Source organism: Pagrus pagrus (genome assembly GCF_965226575.1).
Source record: "Pagrus pagrus genome assembly, chromosome: 19".
In the NCBI taxonomy this organism is placed as follows: Eukaryota; Metazoa; Chordata; class Actinopteri; order Spariformes; family Sparidae; genus Pagrus; species Pagrus pagrus.
Genome location: NC_140203.1, coordinates 1,090,201 through 1,112,193, shown reverse-complemented (window position 1 = coordinate 1,112,193; position 21,993 = coordinate 1,090,201). Strand labels below are relative to the sequence as shown.

At 39.0% G+C, this 21,993-nt stretch overlaps 1 protein-coding gene across 1 annotated transcript; it reads left to right on the top strand.

The window, feature by feature from the left end:
* Nucleotides 1–1,337: 1,337 nt before the first annotated feature.
* On the top strand, nt 1,338–14,256 carry LOC311274830 (uncharacterized protein; the record flags this gene model as incomplete). Its single annotated transcript, XM_084382826.1, has 10 exons — nt 1,338–1,393; nt 3,953–4,033; nt 5,062–5,223; nt 7,934–8,026; nt 9,767–9,823; nt 10,099–10,191; nt 12,328–12,384; nt 12,649–12,741; nt 14,042–14,134; nt 14,252–14,256. The coding sequence occupies exons 1-10, from the start codon at nt 1,366–1,368 to the stop codon at nt 14,254–14,256; spliced, it is 762 nt and encodes a 253-aa protein (XP_084238952.1). The 5' UTR covers nt 1,338–1,365.
* Nucleotides 14,257–21,993: the final 7,737 nt, after the last annotated feature.

Below are 21,993 nucleotides of genomic sequence, written 5' to 3'. Positions count from 1 at the left end.
CTCTCCCCGACAGAGGGTTCCACCAAACGTTCCCAGCAGACCCTCACAACATGTTTAGGTCTGCCAAGTCTGTCCGGCTTCCTCCCCTGCCAGCGGATCCAACTCATCACCAGGTGGTGATCAGTTGACAGCTCAGCCCCTCTCTTCACCCGAGTGTCCAAGACATACGGCCGGAGGTCAGATGACACAACCACAAAGTCGATCATTGACCTCCGGCCTAGGGTGTCCTGGTGCCAACATGGTGTTCTCAGTCTTTCACTGACTCTTTGACTGGAAACATTCAATAATATCCCAAAACTACAAGAGATCCTCGTCTCCCTCCAGAACAAAATGTAATGTAAGAAGTAGTGAGTTGTTTATGTCTCAGACTTTCCAGTACCTGGTGTATGACAGGAAGTTTTAAACATTAACTTAAATTGATGTTGTTATCAGTGCAGAGTCCTGCCCAATCCGAAAAGACAGTCTGTGTCAGTTGAGCTGCGCTTCAGTGTGAAGTTTGTGCTTGGCGGATGAGACGATCTCACCTGGTGAGTAGACGGAACTGAAATATAAATCAAATGTGTGAAACTGTCAGAAAGACAACAATCTCAAATTAATGGTGAGAGGTGTCAGGACTTGTGATTAGCTGGACCAGAATCACTGGCTGTATTTAACAAAGTGATCACATCAACTGAGATGAAAATTCTGTTTACTGTCAACAGACAGACCGACAACCCAAGATACCCACAAAGGCCACATCAGGTGAGTAGAGCACAGAATGGAAATCTTGTTGAAAATCGGAAAAAATCGAGCCAAAGTTAACTGATACTGAGAAATGTATTGGACCCTTTTATATCAGAGTCCATAGTTCAGAGTCAAGGTAACAATAAATCATATTAGAGCAGCTATGTAATTAAATTCCAATATCTGTTTTATACCACCACTGATATCACAGTTACTTATTTACAATAACACCATAAACTGTTCTCAATGAAAAAAAACAAGCTGTAATGAGACACATTTTCCTCCAGCGAACAAACTTAATGATTATAACCACAATGTGAACATCCACATTTTATAATCTGTAGCTCCTTCATGTTTTTATCACATATGCACGTATGCATGTATGTAGTAAATATGTTTGCTTGGACGGCCTTTTACAATCATTTGTACACAATAGTTTGAGGAGAAACTTGATACAATGATTTATAGATTAATGGATGATACATGTTTATTTTCTGTTAGCATTACATGTTTGAAGTGTTCATGAGTGTGATGAGCTTTGTGTTGTGTTGGAGGTTAACTAATAAAACATGAGGCACATCAGACGACATAACATTATGTTATTTTCTCTGTTTAGGTCTTTAAACCCTGCAGAGTGAGATTATGGGAAACTTGTTCTCTGCTATAATTGGTAAGGCTTCATTTGTTAAGTTGAATAAACACTGTCTGCTCTCATAGTCCACATGTTACACTCATCAGAACAGAACTGTCTTTGTTCTGACAAATCACTCATCAGCAGCAGTTGTGTAAGAGTTTGCACCAGATGTTGTTCAGTTTCACCTATGAACAACCTATTCTGAGGTCATTAATGTCCCTATTATTATCTTAGAGAATTCAACTTACATATAAAATGGATGAACATTCATCCTTTTTTTGGTGCATGTGGACACCATCATGGACAATCATCAGAGCTAAGTTGCTCCAGGTGGATCAGAACCTGGACCCATTTACTCACAGGTTCAACTCAATGAGGCTGTTGTTGTTAAAGACCTTCACAGCAGTGTAAGAGATATCACTACATGAACTCTACATCAAATATGAGGACATTTATTTTCATGGACAATAACTCTTGAAGTGGGTCAAGCCGGTTCTGTATAGTATCATTTACAATAAGTAGCTGTGAGGGAACATGTTTTGGACCCTATATGACAGATAACCTACAGACCACAGGAGAGTGACACGAGTCACTGCTGGCTACAAAACAGCAACAAGGTGCTGTGACCGAGCTAATCTGGTCCCAAAGGCCGGCAGCCAAAACACCTACACACCTGAGGACATCGCTGTCCTGCTGTTCTGAGTGATCGGTTATTTTTGTTGTGTTTTTTGTTTTTCTATTACAACAAACAAATGACAACATTAGGAAAGAAAATGGCCGACAGACAGAGTGACAGCAGAGAGGGCCGTCACTGGGATGATGAAATGCTTTGCAAAGAAAATAACTGAAAGTGAAAAAAGAGGTTTGGTTACATTACAAAGTTCCCATTAGTCCATGAAACCTTAAACGCGATCTTCTGATTCATATGACTTGAGTTGTATAAAACCATCCATTACTAAAGTCCATGCTTTTGGTCCAGGCTCAATCCTCCAAACAAAATATTTAAACATAAGAGAGAAATCATTTATGGGTCAAATTTTTCCCAGTATTTGTCACATTTTTCAGCAGCATGTCTCAGAGAAAAAGTTAACTGTTCCATTATGAACATTTCTTGAACTATTTCTGTCCATTCAAGGATTGTTGGAGACTCTTTACTTCGCCATTTCCCGGTTATTGCTTTTTTACTAGCCGCTAGTAGTATTTGTAGTACATATCTGTCCTGTTTTTTCAGCTCAGTTGCTACATTTCCCAAATATATAACAGTGAAATTAAGGTCAAGCTCTGAGCTGATTATGGATCTGATCTCTGTAACCACATCTGTCCAGTAGGCAGAGATATTAGGACACTCCCAAAAAATGTGATAGTGACCAGCAGACATGTTACCACACATTCTCCAACAATGAATGTATGTAAACTTCTCTCTCCCATCTTGATTTTACATACAGTGTCGAAAGGCCCCTTTCCAATTGTAAAGATGAATAAATCCTGGAGATAAGTTTTCTGTTACCATTATCTTTATATGCATCAATGAATACCCTAATCAGATCTACCCCTGTCTCTCTAGTAGTTTTAATATTAGTGTAATTGATGTCTTAATTGGAGGTATCTGTAGAAGTCATGTTTACATAAATTGTGAGTGTCTGTAAGTTGTTGAAAGATATTTAAACCCTCGCTGGAAGGTATTACACAGTATGGAGTGGTGCGTGAGTTTGTCCAATATTTAAATCTGCTATCCAATTCAGCTGGTTTAAATTGAGTATTGTTTACTACCCAACATAATATTTTTGAGCATAATTTCTTTCAAATGTTGGATCTTCGAGCTCTTTGTGCCAAATGTTCAGAGGGGCTGCAATGCTCCAGTTAGTCTGTCCCTTGGTGTAATTTGGGGATAGTTCATTCTCATGATATAGATTGGAGGGTATGTGCATTTGGTTTTGTTCTAGGTCCTTCCATTTTGCATCACACTTAGGAACAAGTGAGAATTAACATCAGTCTCAGAATCTGAACACATGAAATGGGAGTAAGCTTTTAAGCTAGTTTAGCATCATTACAAGTCTCCAAAAAGTAGCTTTATGGCTTAACAAATCACAGTAAGTGCTCAAAACAGTTAGCACGAATCTCAATGAGTACATTACACAGCAAAATATAAAATATGAACATCTGAAACCTTTAACAAACTCATTAATTATCCCGGACCATGCAAGAGGACAGCTTACCACAGTGAAGTCCTCTTTTCTTTGTGCAGTTCCCACGCCAACCACTGCGCCAATAGATGGCAGTGTTGCACCTTTTCCATAATTTACCAAGCACAGATCTACTTCCTTACATATATACATGTATATGTATATACATATTTTAACCATTAGAGTTACAATGTTTTCTCACTGCTGAGTTAAAAAATAACATTTTGTTAATTTGTTTTCGTACTTCTCTCCGTCTTGGTTCAGGCAGAGTAAACAGTAATTGTATTGGTCCATTAAGGCTGTGAAAATGTTAATACTGGTTGTCCAACAATCACTGTAATGAGCAGCATTGTTGCAGATTACATGTGACGAAAAGAATAAATGAATATCTACATTTTCTGAATTCCTACAGCGGCAACTGTGCAATCTGCGACATGCACCTGGAGCAAAGGCATCAGCAACAGCAACAGCAGAAGCAGCAGCAGCCAACTCAGTAAGTTAAACTGAACTAAGAGATATTCTCATCTATTTTCACATCTAGCATTGCAGCGTTTAGCTGGAAACAAAGCTGGGATGCAAACAAACATCTTAAAGTTGTTTTGATTTCCATTTAGTCAGGGACTTACACTTCTGCTCACTGTCTCTCAGTCATCTTTCTTCTGAAGAGTTATTAAGGCTTAAAATATATTTTGTCTGAACCAAAACATGCAGCCTTTGTGCACAGAGGGTGAAGGAGGCCTCCTGTCTGAACTACCTCTCCAGAGCTCACACTGATGGGCTGTGAAAAGGTCAATCTGACCCTTCAGGTGTGCCGTAGATTCTGATGATCGGTCCCCAAATTAGAGGCAGACGTTACTGCTGTTGGTCAGTGTTTCAGTAACTTTAGTTTACCTGTCAGGAAGTGACCGGTGACTTGTCCAGGTGGACCCGGTCTCTGGCCTCAGCTTTGCCCTGAAGACAACAAGTTGTTTTCTTTTTCTCCTTGTTTGTCAGGAAATATTCTTTCATTGAGTTACAGACATCACAGGTACGACTGTGTGTCCTCCAGATTAATATCACTATTGTTAGCTTGGAGAATTCAAGTTACATATAAAAATGGATGAACTTTTCTCCTTTTTTAGTGCATGCAGACACATGCCAGTTCTGTATAGTATGATTTACAGTATGTAGCTGTGAGTATACATGTTTTGGATCTTGTGACACCCAGCAGCAGCGATGATGATGACGATGGTTAGTTAAACTGAGCCAAGTCAGAAACTTATACATAGGCCTATATACTGTATATATTAACCATTAGGGTTTCAATGTTTTGTTGCTGGTGGGTAACAAATAACACTTTGTTTAATTTAGTTTCTTCTTCTCTCTGTCTTGGTTCAGAGTAAATAGTAATTGTATTGGTCTGTTAAGGCTGTGAAAATGTAAATACTGGTTGTCCAATCATCACTGTAAAGGGCAGCTTGATTACAGATTAGATGTGAACGACAGAATACATTGATATCTACATTTTCTGTATCCCTACAGCGGCGCGTGCTGTGCAACCTGCAACAAGCATTAGCATCAGCAGCAGGCACATCAGCAAAAGGTGCTTCAGCAGCAGCAACGGCAGCAGCAGGTACTTCAGCAAAAGGAACATCAGCAGCAGCAGCAAAAGGAGCTTCAGCAGCAGCAGCCGACAACCCATTGGTAAGTTAAACTAAACTACTTGAGAAATATTCTCATCTATGTTCACATCTAGCATTGCAGTGCTAAGCAAGGAACAAACTCACATCTTATTTCATTTTTATTTGCAAGCTCACTGGTGAATTTGCTAGTGTCGAGCTGATAATGGACACCAGAAACAACTTAGAGACACTGTGAAAGTTTTGTTTTTTTTTTTTTTTAACCAAAACATGCCACGTTTGTGCACAGAGAGTGAAGGAGGCCTCCTGTCTGAACTACCTCTCCAGAGCTCACACTGATGGGCTGTGAAAAGGTCAATCTGACCCTTCAGGTGTGCCGTAGATTCTGATGATTGGTCCCCAAATTAGAGGCAGACGTTACTGCTGTTGGTCAGTGTTTCAGTAACTAATTTACCTGTCAGGAAGTGACCGGTGACTTGTCCAGGTGGACCCAGTCTCTGGCCTCAGCTTTGCCCTGATGACAACAAGTTGTTTTCTTTTTCTCCTTGTTTGTCAGGAAATATTCTTTCATTGAGTTACAGACATCACAGGTACGACTGTGTGTCCTCCAGATGTTGATATAGATTCAAGTATAACTGACTTGGTTCAGGCTGAGTAGATAATAATTGTATCATTCTATTAATGCTGGTTGTGGACACCAAGAATCACTGTAATGAGAAGGTCCTTCACTGATTACATGTGGATGAATGAATATCTGCAATAGGGTTGTTGACAAATAAGAAGCAAAAAATCATTCTTTTGTAAAACAAATTTTTTGAAGAAAATATATATATATATATTCATGTAGTTTGAAATCTGATATTTGAGAATATGTAAGTGATCACTAACTTTTTCAATTATTTCACGTTTTTTTTTAACATCTTCTCTGACCTGCACCATAAATATGTGTGATGTAAAAAAAATTAAGGAAAAAAACCTTAAATACTACACAAATAGCATGAGACAGATTCATCTTAATTGTGAGACACTTATTTTCATATAGTGTTATTTATTTGATGAGAAATTATGAATAACACATTTTTTTGCCCATGACTTGTTGAACATTTTCAATGAATGTAATAAATGCGAGTGAAACTTTGATGTCAACCTTTCAAAACTGTTGAAAAAATTCTATATTATTAATTATAATTATATATTATATTATTATATATATTATAAAATTATATTATTCGGTGTGACAGCTAAAGGTGTCCCACCGAAGGACATTTCTGTCACACTAAAGGACATTTCAGCCTTTTGTGTGAGTTAATGACCATGCTATTCCTAGCTAACCTGTCTTTAGCAGTTAGTAGTTAGCATTTGTATAATTTTCCATAATTTTATAGTTTAACCAACAGTTTTTAATTGAAAAATATAATTTAGTGGCGTCACACCAAAGGGCAACAAAACGGAACACGTTAAATATTTGAATAATGCTGAGACAAGAACTTTCCATGTACTCATGTCATTGGCTTCATAGGAGGCTTCAGTAGGGATTTGAATGGGGTACTTCAAATAAATAAAGTTGTTCATGGAATTGCCCAATTTAAAATCAGAATAAGGTGTCACACTGAGGGACATGTTTTTTTGTGACAAAATGTATCAAGTTCCTATGCATTTAGAAATAAATGGATGAAAAAAGTGATTGCCATTAATTAAAATTTATTATTTAACTAATTTATTATTTATTTAATTTATTTATAAACATTTTAAAAAAACTTATAAAAGTTGTTATAGAACCAGATGAGCCAATTGTAAGACGCAGCAGCTTGGAATGGCTGCGACCCAACAGTAAGTTTCACTGAACAGTCAGAAATATCGTCATCTATATTAAAGGATAAGTACCGTTTTTTACAACCTGGACCTTATTTCTGGCAAAAGATATGGTCATTTACTCACCCAGATAACTTTGGTGTCATTCGGCGTCGTTCGGACGAAATTAGATCCAGTGTAGCGGCGATATATCCATATAATGGGAGTAACGGGGCATCGACACACAGCCTCTATATAACGCATTATCTGCCACGAAACTAGTTCATTTCATCAATATTTTGTTATGAAATGCTAGCGCTATTAGCCTCTGAGTCCGGGCTCGTCTATTGTCAACATCCGGGGTCTGTAGGCTGATCTACTACCTCTGACCTGGAAGATGTCGTCTCTGAGCTGCGCGCGCACCCGCGACAGCGCGCCTTGTTTACCTGTAGCTGCTGCTGCTAGTTTGACCCCGGATGTTGATAACGGACGAGCCCGGACTCAGAGGCTAATAGCGCTAGCATATCGTAACAAAATATTGATGAAATTAACTAGTTTCGTGGCAGATAATGCGTTATATAGAGGCTGTGTGTCGCTGCCCCGTCTCTCCCATTATATGGATATATCGCCGCTACACTGGATCTAATTTCGTCCGAACGACGCCGAATGACACCAAAGTTATCTGGGTGAGTAAATGACCATATCTTTTGCCAGAAATAAGGTCCAGGTTGTAAAAAACGGTACTTATCCTTTAACACCTAGAGGTATTGATATAATTTGCCATGTTTTATAGTTGATGTTTATAGACATTTTATTTAATTTCTATTTAGCAGCTCAATGGTGAATTATCAAGTTTTAAATTAATAATGGGTGACAGTAATCTTAAGTCCACCTTGAAGAAGGTGTGACATCCTTACTGGTTGTTTTTCTAATTTACTGCACAACACAAGTCTGCACTTGTTAAGTCAGTGTTTTCTTTTCAGTTTCTGATCAGACGGATGTTCAGCAGAAGAAGAAACGGTCTCAGAGCAGTCCAGAGCTGACGTTCATACAGGGAGTGTTGGAGAGCAAACTGAGTATGTACAAGTCGTGTATCAAAAAATACACTCAGCAATGTTATAAGAGACAGAAAGATTTCTCATAAACACTCCAGATCTGCTGTCTCCCTGGTCTTTCTCACTCTTGGAAACCAGGCTGACAAGATGTACTTTTGCCTCAATCCTGGACCTCATGTGTTCCTGCTGGTTCTACAGCCTGAAGACTTCAGAGAAACACTATCTGAAGCTCAACATGTTCCTTCAACTCTTTAGTCAATGATCTTTTGGTCGTTCACTGGTTCTGATATCAACACCCAGGAAGGAGAGTCCAGGTTTAATGGAAACATATTGTCAACATCCACCTTTAAAAGACATGATCAAGAAATGTCAGTACAGGTTTTAGTGGCAGAATGATCGTGAACGTCCAGAGCTGTTAACACACTTGGGCCAAATCTGTGAAAGAAAACCATTGAAAGCACACCCTCCCCTGGGCCAGACAGTAGCTCAATTCAGTTGTAAATATGTTATTATTGTACGCTGATGACACAGTTATATGTCTGTGTAAAACCAAATGATTATTCCAACTTAAACATCTCCAAAACTGTTTACTGCTGTAAAGAATTGGATGTCTCATAATTTCCTTCAACTAAACTCTGACAAAACAGAGATTCTTATCATCAGTCCCAATAATTCCTCAAATAACATCCATCAGCATATTTGTCCACTTGTGGGGACACATGCTGTTTATAGACACGTGGTCGTTACTCGACTTCTTCTTCGTTTGTTCGAAAAGGTTTTTTCAGAGTTTCAAAAAGACACCAATAAAAAAGGAAATAATCTCCAGGAGTCCACAAAAGCTGAGTGCAGTTGAGCTTTTATTGTCGGCAGTAAGAGCTGAGATCATACACAGACAATGTCTATGAACAACTGATCTGCTCTAATACATCTGATGTCTTGTCTTAAACCTAAAAAACTGGACATGGCCTTTTGGTCTCAACCAATCCCTACTCTTCCATGTTTCTGCTGACACGGGTATTTTTCCTTGGAAAGTCCCGAGCTTTCCGATGCATGTGGCCGTGCTTCTGCCGTTTCTGACAGCAATAGCTTTTTCTCTCTCAGTTCGGTTATTAAAAAAAACAGGCACTTTCCTCAGAATACACCATTAGCTCTTAGTGACTCTGGCCTTAGCTTGTTAACAAGTTTCCCTCTGAATATATCCCATTAGCTTTGATCACTCTTTGCGCTGCATTTTAAAAATAATAGGGGTGTGTTCCATTGTATTTCAAGTTAACACAGTACAGTAGTTTAATCATCAGTTCGATCAATAGGTGCATGTTTAATCAACTAATGCAGAGTAGTATATGTTTTAACCATTCATTTATGATTCCTTCACATTTTGATTTGATTCTTTGACATCTCAGTATTTATTACCAGTTGTCATTAACCACTAACTACTTACTTATGGTTATATGGTTATATTACACTACAACGTGAATTGCTGATGTTGATAATATGTCTCTGGAACTCATCAGACTGATTAGTGAAGCAGCCACAATGATAATGAAGTAGTTCGACTTTTAATCATATTTATTTCATATTTGTGAGGATTGAGAGAGAGAGATCATGTCTGAACCAACTGACTCGTTTCAGGCTGAGTAGATAATAATTGTATCATTCTATTAATGCTGGTTGTGGACACCAAGAATTACTGTACTGAGAAGGTCCATCACTGATTACATGTAGATGAATGAATATCTGCAATTATCTGTGTCTCTACAGAACCAGATGAGCCAATTGTAAGACGCAGCAAGAGCTTGGAATGGCTGCGACCCAACAGTAAGTTTCACTGAACAGTCAGAAATATTGTCATCTATATTAACACATATAGATATTGATAGAATTTATTTGCCATGTTTTATAGTTGATGTTTATAGACATTTTATTTATTTTTTATTTAGCAGCTCAATGGTGAATTATCAAGTTTTAAATTAATAATGGGTGACAGTAATCTTAAGTCCACCTTGAAGAAGGTGTGACATCCTTACTGGTTGTTTTTCTAATTTACTGCACAACAGAAGTCTGCACTTGTTAAGTCAGTGTTTTCTTTTCAGTTTCTGATCAGACGGATGTTCAGCAGAAGAAGAAACGGTCTCAGAGCAGTCCAGAGCTGACGTTCATACAGGGAGCGTTGGAGAGCAAACTGAGTATGTACAAGTCGTGTATCAAAAAATACACTCAGCAATGTTATAAGAGACAGAAAGAGTTCTCATAAACACTCCAGATCTGCTGTCTCCCTGGTCTTCTTCACTCTTGGAAACCAGGCTGACAAGATGTACTTTTGCCTCAATCCTGGACCTCATGTGTTCCTGCTGGTTCTACAGCCTGAAGAGTTTCAAAAAGACACCAATAAAAAAGGAAATAATCTCCAGGAGTCCACAAAAGTTGAGTGCAGTTGAGCTTTTATTGTCAGCAGTAAGAGCTGAGATCATACACAGACAATGTCCATGAACAACTGATCTGCTCTAATACATCTGATGTCTTGTCTTAAACCTAAAAAACTGGGCATGGCCTTTTGGTCTCAACCAATCCCTACTCTTCCATGTTTCTGCTGACACAGGTATTTTTCCTTGGAAAGTCCCGAGCTTTCCGATGCATGTGGCCGTGCTTCTGCCGTTTCTGACACCAATAGCTTTTTCTCTCTCAGTTCGGTTATTAAAAAAAACAGGCACTTTCCTCAGAATACACCATTAGCTCTTAGTGACTCTGGCCTTAGCTTGTTAGCAAGTTTCCCTCTGAATATATCCCATTAGCTTTGATCACTCTTTGCACTGCATTTTAAAAATAATAGGAGTGTGTTCCATTGTATTTCAAGTTAACACAGTACAGTAGTTTAATCATCAGTTCGATCAATAGGTGCATGTTTAATCAACTAATGCAGAGTAGTATATTCAGAATTGAGGTGAAGTCTGAACAAGTGAGTCTTGAGTCTTTTGCGGAAGAAGGCGAGTGACTCTGCTGTCCTGACATTGGTTGGGAGTTGGTTCCACCACTGAGGTGCCAGAACAGAGAAGAGTCGCGACTTCGCTGAGCAGCCTTTGTTTGCTCTCAGCGATGGCGGTACCAGCCAGCGGATGTAGTAGAGCGAAGTGCTCGCGAAGTGGTGTGTGCTCTGACCAGCATTTGGAGGTAGATGGGTGCAGTTCGGTTGTGGGCCTTGAAGGCCAGCACCATGGTCTTGAATCTGATGCAGGCCGCAACGGGAAGCCAGGTCACGGAGGAGGGGGGTCACATGGGAGAATTTGGGTAGATTGAAAACGAGGTGCGCTGCAGCGTTCTCAATCTGCTGCAGCATTTTTGTCGTAGAGGCTGGGAGTGGAGCCAAGAGCGAGTTGCAGTAGTTGAGGTGGGAGAAGACCAGCGATTGGACCAGGAGTTGCGTTGCTTCCTTTGTGAGGAAAGACCAGATCCTGCGGATGTTGTAGAGGGCAAATCTGCAGGATCGGGCCACCACGTTGATGTTGGGGGTACAGGATAGTCCGTCGTCGAGGATTATACCCAGGTTCCTTGCAGTCGATGAAGGCGATACTGTGACGTCCTCCGCAGTGAATGACAGGTCCATGTGAGGGCAGTCTTTCCCCAGGATGAAGAGGAGTTCAGTTTTATTAAGGTTGAGCTTGAAATGATGGGCAGTTGTCCAAGCGGAGATGTCTGCCAGACATTCTGAGATGCGCGTGGCAACGTAGGTGTTGGAGGATGGGGGAAAGGAGAGGAACAGCTGGGTGTCATCAGCATAACAGTGGTACGAGAATCCATGTGATGTGATTGCAGAGCCTGGTGATCTAGTGTATAGTGAAAACAGAAGCAGTCCTAGTACTGAGCATTGAGGGACACCAGTTTCCAGGGAACAGGGTTTGGACAAGGAGCCATTCCACATGACCTGAAAGGTGCGTTCTGTCAGGTATGATGCGAACAAGGTTAAAGCAGAGTCAGTGATGCCAAGTTCAGCCACTAACTACTTACTTATGGTTATATGGTTATATTACACTACAACGTAAATTACTGATGTTGATAATATGTCTCTGGAACTCATCAGACTGATTAGTAAAGCAGCCACAATGATAATGAAGTAGTTCGACTTTTAATAATATTTATTTCATATTTGTGAGGATTGAGAGAGAGAGATCATGTCTGAACCAACTGACTCGTTTCAGGCTGAGTAGATAATAATTGTATCATTCTATTAATGCTGGTTGTGGACACCAAGAATTACTGTACTGAGAAGGTCCATCACTGATTACATGTAGATGAATGAATATCTGCAATTATCTGTGTCTCTACAGAACCAGATGAGCCAATTGTAAGACGCAGCAAGAGCTTGGAATGGCTGCGACCCAACAGTAAGTTTCACTGAACAGTCAGAAATATTGTCATCTATATTAACACATATAGATATTGATATAATTTATTTGCCATGTTTTATAGTTGATGTTTATAGACATTTTATTTATTTTTTATTTAGCAGCTCAATGGTGAATTATCAAGTTTTAAATTAATAATGCGTGACAGTCCACCTTGAAGAAGGTGTGACATCCTTACTGGTTGTTTTCTGATTTACTGCACAACACAAGTCTGCACTTGTTAAGTCAGTGTTTTCTTTTTAGTTTCTGATCAGACGGCTGTTCAGCGGGAGAAGGAACGGTCTCTGAGGAGCCTAGAGCTGAACTGCATACAGGGAGCATTGGAGAGCAAACTGAGTATGTACAAGCTGTGTATCAAAAAATACACTCAGCAATGTTATAAGAGACAGAAAGATTTCTCATAAACACTCCAGATCTGCTGTCTCCCTGGTCTTTCTCACTCTTGGAAACCAGGCTGACAAGATGTACTTTTGCCTCAATCCTGGACCTCATGTGTTCCTGCTGGTTCTACAGTCTGAAGACTTCAGAGAAACACTATCTGAAGCTCAACATGTTCCTTCAACTCTTTAGTCAATGATCTTTTGGTCGTTCACTGGTTCTGATATCAACACCCAGGAAGGAGAGTCCAGGTTTAATGGAAACATATCGTCAACATCCACCTTTAAAAGACATGATCAAGAAATGTCAGTACAGGTTTTAGTGGCAGAATGATCGTGAACGTCAGAGCTGTTAACACACTTGGGCCAAATCTGTGAAAGAAAACCATTGAAAGCACACTCTCCCCTGGGCCAGATAGTAGCTCAATTCAGTTGTAAATATGTTATTATTGTACGCTGATGACACAGTTATATGTCTGTGTAAAACCAAATGATTATTCCAACTTAAACATCTCCAAAACGGTTTAGAGAGATTCTTATCATCAGTCCCAATAATCCTCAAATAACATCCATCAGCATATTTGTCCACTTGTGGGGACACATGCTGTTTATAGACACGTGGTCGTGTCTCGACTTCTTCTTCGTTTGTTCGAAAAGGTTTTTTCAGAGTTTCAAAAAGACACCAATAAAAAAGGAAATAATCTCCAGGAGTCCACAAAAGCTGAGTGCAGTTGAGCTTTTATTGTCGGCAGTAAGATCTGAGATCATACACAGACAATGTCCATGAACAACGGATCTGCTCTAATCATGTCTGAACCAACTGACTCGTTTCAGGCTGAGTAGATAATAATTGTATCATTCTATTAATGCTGGTTGTGGACACCAAGAATTACTGTAATGAGAAGGTCCATCACTGATTACATGTAGATGAATGAATATCTGCAATTATCTGTGTCTCTACAGAACCAGATAAGAATAAGAACAGTAAGTTTCACTGAATAGTCAGAAATATTGTCATCTATATTAACACCTATAGATATTGATATAATTTATTTGCCATGTTTTATAGTTGATGTTTATAGACATTTTATTAAATTTGTATTTACCAGCTCAATGGTTAATTATCAAGTTTTAAATTAATAATGGGTGACAGTAATCTTAAGTCCACCTTGAAGAAGGTGTGACATCCTTACTGGTTGTTTTTCTGATTTACTGCACAACACAAGTCTGCACTTGTTAAGTCAGTGTTTTCTTTTCAGTGTCTGATCAGACGGATGTTCAGCAGGAGAAGAAACGGTCTCAGAGGCGTTCAGAGCTGAACTTCATACAGGGTGCGTTGGAGAGCAAACTGAGTATGTACAAGCCGTGTATCAAAAAATACACTCAGCAATGTTATAAGAGACAGAAAGATTTCTCATAAACACTCCAGATCTGCTGTCTCCCTGGTCTTTCTCACTCTCGGAAACCAGGCTGACAAGATGTACTTTTGCCTCAATCCTGGACCTCATGTGTTCCTGCTGGTTCTACAGCCTGAAGACTTCAGAGGAACACTATCTGAAGCTCAACATGTTCCTTCAACTCTTTAGTCAATGATCTTTTGGTCATTCACTGGTTCTGATATCAACACCCAGGAAGGAGAGTCCAGGTTTAATGGAAACATATCGTCAACATCCACCTTTAAAAGACATGATCAAGAAATGTCAGTACAGGTTTTAGTGGCAGAATGATCGTGAACGTCCAGAGCTGTTAACACACTTGGGCCAAATCTGTGAAAGAAAACCATTGAAAGCACACCCTCCCCTGGGCCAGATAGTAGCTCAATTCAGTTGTAAATATGTTATTATTGTACGCTGATGACACAGTTATATGTCTGTGTAAAACCAAATGATTATTCCAACTTAAACATCTCCAAAACTGTTTACTGCTGTAAAGAATCGGATGTCTCATAATTTCCTTCAACTAAACTCTGACAAAACAGATTCTTATCATCAGTCCCAATAATTCCTCAAATAACATCCATCAGCATATTTGTCCACTTGTGGGGACACATGCTGTTTATAGACACGTGGTCGTTACTCGACTTCTTCTTCGTTTGTTCGAAAAGGTTTTTTCAGAGTTTCAAAAAGACACCAATAAAAAAGGAAATAATCTCCAGGAGTCCACAAAAGCTGAGTGCAGTTGAGCTTTTATTGTCGGCAGTAAGATCTGAGATCATACACAGACAATGTCCATGAACAACGGATCTGCTCTAATCATGTCTGAACCAACTGACTTGTTTCAGGCTGAGTAGATAATAATTGTATCATTCTATTAATGCTGGTTGTGGACACCAAGAATTACTGTAATGAGAAGGTCCATCACCGATTACATGTAGATGAATGAATAGCTGCAATTATCTGTGACTCTACAGAACCAGATAAGTAAGAACAGTAAGTTTCACTGAACAGTCAGAAATATTGTCATCTATATTAACACCTATAGATATTGATATAATTTATTTGCCATGTTTTATAGTTGATGTTTATAGACATTTTATTTATTTTTTATTTAGCAGCTCAATGGTGAATTATCAAGTGTTAAATTAATAATGGGTGACAGTAATCTTAAGTCCACCTTGAAGTAGGTGTGACATCCTTACTGGTTGTTTTTCTGATTTACTGCACAACACAAGTCTGCACTTGTTAAGTCAGTATTTTCTTTTCAGTTTCTGATCAGACGGCTGTTCAGCGGGAGAAGGAACGGTCTCTGAGGAGCCTAGAGCTGAACTGCATACAGGGAGCATTGGAGAGCGAACTGAGTATGTACAAGCTGTGTATCAAAAAATACACTCAGCAATGTTATAAGAGACAGAAAGATTTCTCATAAACACTCCAGATCTGCTGTCTCCCTGGTCTTTCTCACTCTTGGAAACCAGGCTGACAAGATGTACTTTTGCCTCAATCCTGGACCTCATGTGTTCCTGCTGGTTCTACAGCCTGAAGACTTCAGAGAAACACTATCTGAAGCTCAACATGTTCCTTCAACTCTTTAGTTCAAATAATAATAATAATGAATAATTTCCTTCAACTAAACTCTGACAAAACAGAGATTCTTATCATCAGTCCCAATAATCCTCAAATAACATCCTTCAGTATATTTGTCCACTTGCTGTTTATAGACACATACATTACTGATGTTGATAATATATCTCTGGAACTAATCAGACTTTAGCTGAGACAGGTGGATCACAACCTGGACCCATTTAATCACAGGTTCAACTCAACGAGGCTGTTGTTGTTAAAGACCTTCAAACCAGTGTAAGATTTATCACTACATGAACTCTACATCAAATACGAGGACACTTATTGTCATGGTCATTACCTGTTGAGACGGGTCAAGCCGGTTCTGTATAGTATCATTTACAGTAAGTAGCTGTGAGTGAACATGTTTTTGACCCTATATGACAGATAACCTACAGACCACAGGAGAGTGACATGAGTCACTGCTGGCTACAAAACAGCAACAAGGTGCTGTGGCCGAGCTAATCTGGTCCCAAAGGCCGGCAGCCAAAACACCTACACACCTGAGGACATCACTGTCCTGCTGCTCTGAGTGGCAGGACTGGAAATAATTACCCCAATAAGTGAAGCAGCCACACTGTTTAATAATGAGTTTAATAATATTTATTTCATATTTGGGAGGATTAAGAGAGAGAGATCATGTCTGAACCAAAGCATGCCTCTATATACAGATTCAAGTATAACTGACCCGGTACAGGCAGAGGAGACACTAATTATATCAGTCTGTTAAGATTAGCTGTGGACACCAACGAGCACTGTAATGAACAGGCTCAATGTTACAGTATGTCATATTATATGTGGATGAATAAATGAACCACCTTAGTCTCTAAGGCAGACGTTACTACTGTTGGTCAGTGTTTCAGTAACTAATTTACCTGTCAGGAAGTGACCGGTGGACCGAACCTCTCGACCAATAGAAGCTGGGAAAGACTCCAGCTCCACATGACCTTGAACTGGATCAGTGATTGAGAGAATTTATAGATGAATGTTTGATTCGTGCCAGCTGCAAGTTTTTACTGCACACAGCACCAGAACTGATAATCATATGTAACAGCAGTGTGTCACTCACACCACCTGTGTTGCTTCCTAGTTTTCATCTTTCACAAAATATCTGCTGAATAAATCAAAAGACTCTCAGCTTTGTCCTGAAGACAACGAGTTGTTTTCTTGAATGAATTAATGAACATGCCAATTATCTGTCTCTCTACAGTGTCAGGTGTGTTAACTTCAAGACGCTTTGAAGGGCTGCCAGCCAACAGTAAGTTTAACTCAACAGTCAGAAATATTTTCATAGGTATTAATACCTATAGGTAGGTACAGACTCACATTTCATTTCATTTTACTCCACCTTAAAGAAGGTGTGACATCCTTACAGGTTGTTTTTCCAGTTTACTACAAACAACAAGGCTGCACTTGTCAAGTCAGTGTTTTCTTTTCAGGTTCTTATCCGATGTACATTCCACCAGCGATCACCTGGTCTCAGAGCTATTCAATGGGGAACTATATATCTGGAGCGAGTGCGTATGTACCAACCACGTATCCAAGGATACAGTAAGCAATGTCTCCAAGCTCCATCTCACTTTTCAAAACCAGTCTGAGAAGATGATTGATAGGGTGTCAGACTGCCTCTGATCCTGGACCTCATGTGTACCTGCTGGTTCTACAGCCTGAAGACTTCAAATGGATTCACAGTGTAGAGCGTGACAAATTTCTTTGATTCTATAGTTATCGATCATTTGATCATTCACTGATTCTGACATCAACACCCAGGGAGGAGAGTCTAGGTTTAATGGAAACAAACCTACTTCCAGAGTTGTTAACACACTTGGGCCAAATTGCGAAAGAAAACAATGGAGAGCACAGCGAAAATTTACCGACAGAGGAGTTGTTGGAATAAAATCTGTTCATCAGCATGAACACAGACCTGCTGACACGTATTCAGGTGTGATCATAGAAAATATCATTTGTTGTTGTGGATCATTTTATTCAGAACTTAATAGTTTTAGCCGTTTTGTATAAGATTTAAACACCACTGCTGCAATTTTATTGAATCTTTATCAGTGGTACAGGCAACTAGATTCAATCTTATATTGATCCAGTCAATAGTTTTCTACCTGAAGAAGATAAACCATTGTACTGGTACAGTACATGGTACTGGTACGCATTCGTTTTGAAACAGGAAACAGTAAAGCCGCCAGCTGGTATCAAACAACATCATATTACATCTATTTCTTTTTATTTAGTGATGCAAGACACAACAATTTAGACAATGTAAGACACAACTAGACATTAGGAGACATGAAGACAGAGAGGTGACATACTGTACTGGGATGTTGGCTATTACGAAATTTTTTGGGAATCTGTGTGTGGAATTCCTGTGTGTGTGTGTGTGTGTGTGTGTGTGTGTGCGCTGAGGTGCAATAAGGATTATTTTAGATTAGCCAAAAAGGGAATATGGATAAAAAGTATAATGAATTCTAGTGAATAAATATTATTTGAATATATTCACCGATGTATTAATGCTTCAGCTGTATTTTGATGTTATGGCAGGTTTAGTATGTGAAGTATATCTGGAGACCAGCTCTCCACTGCAGAGGAGGAAACACTGATTGTTGTGTGAACTAGGTCAAATTGAGAATGAGGCTGATTTCTTGTTCGACTGTCCTGTCAATGATGATGTGAAGGATTTTTAGGAAAAATGCAATGTACATTTTTAAAAATCAAAAAGAGCTGGGCATATTTTTTTAAGGCAGAATCTTTTGTTCAAGCAACAACAACAACTTTGTAAAGTTGTACTGTTTTGTCGATGCTACCTTCCACTGTGCGGACGGCGAATAGCCTCTCCACTTTAAAATCATAGCTTAAAACGCACTGTTCACTTTTGCCTTTGGCAGATTTTAGTTGATTTTATTAGTTATATTGATCTGTTTTATTGTTTTTACTGTTTCTGCTTATTTTACTGTAGAGTACTTTGGTAGGCCACTGGCTGTTTTAAATGTGCTATATAAATAAAGCTGACATTGACATTGACATTGAAAAATGTTAAGTGAATAAAAACACTTTAAAATGTTTGACTGAATATTCAATTCAATTAAAAACTTTATTAGAGACTCGTGGTCCGGATGAAAGACAAGACATTACATGAAATAAATTAAATACAAACTCTCAATAAAAGATCATAGTTTAAAGATAATGTACATTAGTGTCTTACAAAGAGACAGCTGTACCAGTGTGTCCACAAGTGGGACTGGTAGCATGTAGTGATAAACCATATGTTTTATTAAACCAGTGAAACAGCTACTGACTCCTCCAGCAACCAACATTTCACTTGACTCCATCTGCGTCTGTCAAATAATATTCTGAAGGCATCGTTATAAATCACCTGAAGTCTCCGTCTGCTTCCTGTAGTTTGACCACCAGTGTTCAGTACACAGTGTTTTTACAGTAAGCTCTGAACAGAGACGTCTTCATATCAAGCATGTTTACTTGTGTGTACATCTTGCAGCATTGCCTCCTATAAAAATCATCATCATCTGCAGTTTGTTCTGTAATAAAAATGTCGAAGAGGCCGGCGCTATTTGAACTAAATACTAGAAGATCATCTGCGTACATAATATGTTTCACTAGAGTATTGACCATCATGCAGCCATTATTACAGGCTTTCATCTATATGTATTTAAAAATAACTGGGGGCAATATTCCTCCTTGTCTGATGCCATTACTGACCCTGAGTGGAGTTGTGTATTTTGTGTTTTGGCGCCCCCCTCTGGCTCAGTTTAACAACTTTTTATGGTTTACATGATCAAAAGCTTTGGATGCGTCGATGAAACACATAAGGACTGATGAGTGTTGGCCTCTGTGTTTGTTAACTGTTTCTTTCAAGGCAAATCTTCACACATCAGAACCGTGTTCAGCTTTAAACCCAAACTGGTTATCTGTTTAATAAACTGACGTCATCTATCCAGCAGGATTCTGTGTGAAAACCTTTGACAGTATGCTCACTTTACGATACAGCACCTAGATTTTTAGATTATAATGTTTAATGTATCTAGCTACGGTCCACCACTCTGACTGAATGCAGAGGAATCATTGTATATTCAGTGTATAATCATAGATACACACATTTCTTTGGCATCTTACCTCACTTCCTCGCTCAAAGTGCACTTTACATCTTTTCATCACGTGACTCTAATCAGTGCAGAATTAAGAGTCACATGTTCTGTTTCTGTCCGATTCTGACGGTAACCTTAGAAAGGTGGTGGTTGTTTCCAGTTCAGGTTGTCACCTTGTTTCATTGAGATCTTCCCCATGCTGCACTGCTGAAAGTGTCCAGCAGGCGGCGCTCTCACATTAACTACTGAGCTGAAGTCAGTTAAAGAGGCTTCCTGCAGATCTGTTTGTATGTAACGCTGTACATCATTCACTGGTTTTAATATTGCATGATAATGTGTGACAGCAGCACAGTGTGTGTTTCAGGTTTTATAAACGTGTTTTTATGATTATTCTGACTTCAATCAGTGAAAACGAGCGTTTGAGCTGTGAGACGACAGTTTGAACAAACATACAGGCCTCGATTAGTGAATATATCACAGTAAACATCAGTGATACAGTAACAAAGACCTATCCTACCTGTCCTCCAGTGTCTCCCGTGGTTTGTGTCTGGTTTTGTGCTCATTGTGTTTTTCCTGATTTGAACTGTTCTTGTGGTTGTTTGAACTCTTTGTGTCGCTACTTTGGTTGTTGGATATTTCAGTGGTTCATTAAAGCTTGTTTTTAGTTTCCCTCCGTTGTGTTTCTGCATCAGGTCCTCACCTTTTTACCTAAATGTAACAGTTTGTCTGTGACAGCTGTCGGTCAGGGCCGTAGCCAGGATTTTTGAAATACCGAGGTCAACATTCGGCAGGACACACCCCCCCCCCCCCCCCCGGAAAAAAACAAAACAAACACAAAGTACCATGTTGCTGATGAAACATTTATTTTAGTGTGTCTTTGTATGAATGCGTTGCTGTAATCGTAAAATAAATATATATAAAACTTTAACTGAAGTATTTGAGTGTGTGTGTGTGTGTGTGGTGTTGCTGCCTCACAAAAAACTACAACTAAGATGATCTGTAACTACACATGAAGTGTTTGGTATAGGCTATATGGTGAGTGATTGAGTGAGTGAGTGAGAGAGAGAGAGAAAGAGAGAGACACAGAGAGAGAGAGACAGACACAACCATTATTGCTATGATATAATATTGTTGTTGTTGTTTTTCATTTCTTTATTTTATGTATTATTATTATTATCATCATCATTTCATATGAACTGTATATATATATTTTTCATTATATATAACAACTTGTAACTGCCTAATGACACTCAATCTGTGTATAAGAGAGAGACAGCACTTCATCAGCACACACACACATAGGGTATACAGTATAAATGCATATATACTTTTTTATTTTATTTTATTATTTTTTTATTTTATTTGTATATATTTGATTCTGTGAGTTGTATTTGTTTTGTTTCTTTGATTCTTGATGCTTTGGCAACATAGTTCTCGTAACATTCATGCCAATAAAGCGAATTTGAATTTGAGAGAGAGAGAACGAGAGAGAGAGTGGAGATCCTGCTCAGGCTTCTTAGCATCTCTATTGGCTTTCTGTTGCATCTGTAGGCTCGTTCGCTACTTTTCTCATTCTCTCAGCTTATTACAATTCTCACCTTTCCTCCTCTTTGCCCGATCATCCTCTGCCTTTCTTGCTGCAACAAATGATAACTTGGGTTGATGCAGCCTCTTCTCACCACCACGTTGCATCTTTGCTCCGATTCATTTAATTGCCGTTCTAAAAATAGACCTGCAGTCACGTCGCGACCGTGTTTACTTTCGGTTTTAATGAAACGAAACTTAAGGAAAAAAGTACCGAGGACATGAGCTCGGTGTCCTCAATGGTGGCTACGGCCCTGCTGTCGGTCCCTTAACGCCACACTCAGACCTCCAGTTTCAGTGTTGGAGGAAGCACTGAAAACCTTCACTGAAGTAAAAGTACAGATGGATTATCAGCTAAATGTACTCATGTAAAATACTAACTGACATGTAAAATCCTGCTTTGAAAATGTTGCTCATGTAAAAATATGCAAGTATTATTGAGGAAATGTAGTTAAA